Source organism: Stegastes partitus, unplaced genomic scaffold (genome assembly GCF_000690725.1).
Source record: "Stegastes partitus isolate 25-593 unplaced genomic scaffold, Stegastes_partitus-1.0.2 Scaffold2848, whole genome shotgun sequence".
Lineage (NCBI taxonomy): Eukaryota > Metazoa > Chordata > Actinopteri > Pomacentridae > Stegastes > Stegastes partitus.
Window position 1 is genome coordinate 3971 of NW_007580579.1, and position 4828 is coordinate 8798.

At 37.0% G+C, this 4828-nt stretch overlaps 1 protein-coding gene across 3 annotated transcripts; it reads right to left on the reverse strand.

Annotated features, from left to right (window-relative positions):
* Positions 1 to 972: 972 nt before the first annotated feature.
* LOC103375748 (major histocompatibility complex class I-related gene protein-like) lies at positions 973 to 4572 on the reverse strand. 3 transcript variants are annotated; one of them, XM_008306068.1, is made up of 6 exons: positions 4265 to 4572; positions 3545 to 3844; positions 2215 to 2310; positions 1948 to 1965; positions 1716 to 1786; positions 973 to 1377 (listed from the first exon to the last, which is right to left on the reverse strand). In XM_008306068.1, exons 1-5 carry the CDS (start codon positions 4521 to 4523, stop codon positions 1740 to 1742), a joined length of 720 nt encoding a protein of 239 aa, XP_008304290.1. In that variant the 5' UTR covers positions 4524 to 4572; the 3' UTR covers positions 973 to 1377; positions 1716 to 1739. The 3 variants fall into 3 exon arrangements, with proteins under 3 accessions (XP_008304290.1, XP_008304291.1, XP_008304292.1); XM_008306069.1 differs by having other exon boundaries at positions 1948 to 1966; positions 2219 to 2310; positions 4265 to 4571; XM_008306070.1 differs by lacking the exon at positions 2215 to 2310.
* Positions 4573 to 4828: the final 256 nt, after the last annotated feature.

The window sequence follows — 4828 nt, forward strand, 5'->3', positions numbered from 1 at the left end:
ATCAGATCAAACAGCAAAGAGGAATAAATTTTAAAAATGCACATCAAACAAGAGCTCAGGTCTTAAGAGGTTAAATGGCAGCAGGAGGAGTGTTCAAGAACATGTAACAGCGTGTTGAAAAACTAAAGATATCACACAACCTATAATCTATATTCAAACCACATATAAAAATGTTTTTGTAGAGGAAACAAGACGGACTGTTTCTTAATTAATAACTGAAGGGGCGCCCCATAAACAGGGGCTGCAGTTCTCCGACGCAGCAGTCGTGAGTTCGACTCCCACTCATGACAGCCTGCTGCAGGTCTCTCCCCATTCTTCTTCCCCCTTTCCTGTCTCCCTCTCTCACTGTCCTAACTAATAAAGGCAAAAATGCCAGAAAAATAATCTTATAAATGAATGAAGCATTCATTTTGACTTTCTTAGGTCTGGTTGGATCAAAACAAGATCTTTACACAGAATATTTACACAACTGGAAACTGAACATTGAACTGATGTTTGTGTTTTGTGTCTGTGTGCACAGATACTGTCCATCATTCATCATTCTTATCTCATATATATTTTCTGTACATTATTTTGAGACGCACCACAAACCGGATGGAAATGTGTTTCCAATAAAGTACTGACAAATCAAGATCACCACCAGAGTGATGAAAAACTTCCTCCATCAGTCTACTGTCCTGGTTGTCCACTGAGAGGACTGGAGTCAGTCCCAGCAGACACAGACCAGGTTCACTTTATCTTCAGCACTAACACAGAAACACCAGTTACACTCACAACTGCAGGATATTTAAACTCTCCAGTTTACATGTTTTGGGATGCTGCTGATTGAGGTGCAGCATTTGATCTTCATGTATATGTTATTATATCTCCAGACACTCAGAATATACGTCTATGAAAAGGGGAATGAATGTAATGTATGTGTGCCTATACATGTATATCTACATCTGTATTATCAATATTGATATTGTTTGCTTCATTGATTTACAGAAAAACCCAACATCAGAAATATTTAACTGTAAGTACGGTATGTTTGTTTCAGATGAGGACACAATTCTCTGATTCATTGTGTTTGTATGAAGAACGCTGTGATGCTTTGAATGATCTGAATATCGTTTGAATACGTTTTACTTCTCTGCAGACAGTCATCACTGTGTTTGATCAAAGGGAATTCCACTTTTTAATTAGAACTAAATGCTCGAAACATTGTTGATGACTCATGTTTTTCAGTGTTATCTGGATTTGAATCAAAAAGCATTTCTAACTCAATCCTCAGCACTTCTTCTACCAGTTAATGATTAATATCCAATGAATTCCCAGTTTATGGAGGAGAATGTGGCGACACCGCTCCTTGTTTCAGTGCAAAATGAATCCATAAACCTAAAGAAAGAGAAAAATACAGTTACATATAGAGTAAAACCACATATTTAAAGAATCATTTGGACGTTCAGTATTCATGATTCAGATATTTACGTGTTAACATTTTGTAAAGTACAATACTTTTTATAGGTAAACACTACAAACATTCATTCTAACTCAGTCCAACCATTTTAATAAAGCAGTGTCACTGTTTTCCAAAAGGTTAATATTACTTTACTTTGCATCTTTTCTCTTAACAATCTAACTTAATTTTAACTACAATGTGTCACAGAAGTTTTCTGTTATACTTTACACAACATGTTTGAAATCAGCTCTGTTCAACACATGAACCAACTCACTGTGTGCAGGGTTGTGTTTGTCATTCAGGCCTTGGGAATCATTTCCTCCTGGACCTCACGGTTGTCAACAGCTGGAAAGTGAGAAACACAATAACTCACATCGTGATCTGAATCAACACTGTGTTTTACAAACAAAACTAACAGGATTTATTTTGTACAAAACACAGAAATTGGTCATCTATAGAGTGCAGGTGAGATCAGAGAAAATAGAATCCAGACAGGATTTACTTACGAGATGGAGGACGTTTGTCTGAAAGTAGAAGAAAATTTAAAAATTATTTTAGTAGTTACAGTTGAAAATTGTTCTATGTTACTCTTTCACATCACTTCTCTCTTACATTAACACTATAGTCACACTTTCATGAATCTGCAGCTCTCAGCCTTGCAGTGATTACTTATGGAGTTTACTGTGCTGGACTTAGGGTTTGTTTCACTTTTGCAATCTGGATAAAATGTAAAAGTCAAAATGTTGACAAAAATGTGTGTTTTGTTTTCTCACCCTTCTTCTTCTTGTAGACAACGAATCCAACCACAGCGATGACAGCAAGAACCACCGCAGCAACAACGATGGGGATGATCATGGAGAGAGGATTCCCTGTCGAGCAAACAGCAGCAAACAAATCACAATCTGAACAAATGAAGCAGGTGAGAATAGAAAAACTGACATTTGCCAGTCGACAGTCCAGTAAAATCAGTGTTTAGTTTGAAGACACTGCATGTTTCTTTGTAGAATATAGAACAAAAAATAAAACACCACCGGGATTTTGCGTTTAAGAAATTCCAGGAGTATTGCACTTGATGTATAAACAGAAATTTTTCTTCACTGTGCAATAGAAAAATTTCACTTCATACATCAAGTGCAATACTCCTGGAACTATACAGTCTTTTTAAAAATTTTAATGCTATGTCTTGTGTACTTTTTGTCCTGATGTTTACACTGCCTACAAGAGCTGCTGTCTCAAATCCCGTTGTGCTTTCTTGTACAATGACAATAAAGAGATTCTGATTCTGATGTTTGTCTTGATGTTGTTAATTTCCATTTTCAACCCGACTACTACGAACATAATTAGAGAGTCTCTGCTCATTTATCCTTTTAGCTTTGTTGTCTTTGTTGAGCTGCATGTCTCTGTGCTGGTTTCTGTCTGTAAATGTTATTAACACTGGAAATACACACAGAGAGCTTCTAACATCAACATTTAAACTCCATATTTTAATATTGCTTTTAACTGTAAAGAACATACTTAACAAATAACTCTGATTCTAACAGCTCTATTAAAAACACAATACATACACTTACTAGTTATTAAATAAACCTCTCCTCCACAACTGTCCACTAGTTCTATAAATACTGAGGCTGTAATTTCTTAACTGTAGTTAAACATTAAAAAGGCCTCAAATGGTCCCAAATTTTGACTCTAAAAGCTGTAAAATAAATTTAAAAATGTAGCAAATTTGAAATATAAAATTAAACCAAATCTGTTTGTTGTTGACATTGTTGTGTTTCATCAGAGAAGTAAACAGTGGTGGACAACAATAATTTTTAAAATCTTTAAATCTTTTAAATCTTTAAAACACTTTCAACCCTTTTGTTTTAATTTTTATTTTTTGGGGAAATTGGTTAACGTGACACAATGATACATGTATGAGTCTTATACTGGTATTGACCCTAAAAGTACATATTAAAATCAATATGAAAGATGTGAAACAAAAGATGATGTAAGGAAAAAGAACTTTTCATCCATGACTCATACAAACACATGAACTGCAGGATTATTACAGTAAACTAACTGTGTGTTTGTCACCTTCATCACCTCTGATTTCAGTCTTACCTCTATTGGTCAAGATTTTTGTTTTGTCCAGTTTGGTTTTGATGTCGTTGACTCCAGACAGCTGAAACACACAGTGGTATCTCTTCCAGTCTTCAGGTGCGATGGATGAAACCTTCAGGTCAACACTCATCTGGAAGCTTCCATCATGGTTGGGGAGGCGCTCTCCTTTGTCCACGTCCTCATGAAGCTCCTCTCCATCTTTGGTCCAGAACAAGTCGGCTCTGTTGGGGTAGAAACCTGTAGCGTGGCAGGTGACCGGAGAGGAGGCAGTCTTCTGGAGGAGAGACACTGAGGGAAGATCTGGGGAGAGAAGAGAAAGACAGCTCATAGTTTCTGTATTAACTGAATACTAGTATCACCATTTATATTTAAAGTAAAGTCATTTGAATACCAAATGTAAATAAGAGAAGGGGGTGATGGAAGAGAAGGAAGACTGATGAAGAGATGTGAGGAGATGAGAAAGTTTAGAAAATCTGAGAAAAGACAGTAAACGAGACAGAAAGAAGCTGAGCAGACAAAGGAAGACAAAACAGAATAAGAGTGGTGATGAATATGTAAGAAAAAGAGAAAAAAGGGAGAGAAAAAGGTGAAGGAGGCAGAAAATGAGAGACAGAGTAAACTGAGACACAGTAAGTTGTTCATTATAAAGTCAAGGTACGTAAGTATTTGAGGGAAATGAGCATTTTATCCAAGACATTAAATCAGGTCATGTGATTTCACCTTTTCTCATCAGAGAGCTCCTCCCGTAGTTCACATACTTCTTCACCCACTCAACACACTCCTGGGTGAGGTAGTTCTTCGTGTATGACATATCAGCTTTGTCATTGTCCCACTTGTGTTTGGTGATGACACCCTGTTGTTTTGGAGCGATCCATGTCTCTGTCTTCAGGTCAAATGATATGAAGTCGTCTCCATCATAACCATACTGTGTATATCCATTAACCTCATTTGTCTCATCATCCCATTCACAGCCAACCATCTGCTGGTAAATGTGAACACCTGAGAGACACAAAGACAGCAGTAAATAAAAGTGAGATCACAGCACAGTCTTCTGTTAACAGTTTAAATCACATATTTAGCACAAAGTCACACTGATCAACACATTTCTAACCAGTAAATCTACACCTGCTGTTATCGGCCTCTTACAGATAATCATCATCTGAACACTGTGAACATCTCAGACAGAGACAGAGACACAGAGTCTGCTGGGAAACACTGAGATCCAAACACAGTCCACTTCCTGTGTCCACCACAGACACACACTGCCTCCACTAACACACAGTG

Bases quoted from the DNA above. Each gene is read 5' to 3' on its own strand.
- LOC103375748 (XM_008306068.1), bottom strand. From the start codon at position 4,523: ATGGTTGGCTGTGAATGGGATGATGAGACAAATGAGGTTAATGGATAT. The intron at 3,845-4,264 runs GTGAAATCACAT...TTCTCTCCCCAG, and splicing joins GAGCTCTCTGATGAGAAAAG to ATCTTCCCTCAGTGTCTCTC. The intron at 2,311-3,544 runs GTAAGACTGAAA...TTTGCTCGACAG, and splicing joins AAAAATCTTGACCAATAGAG to GGAATCCTCTCTCCATGATC.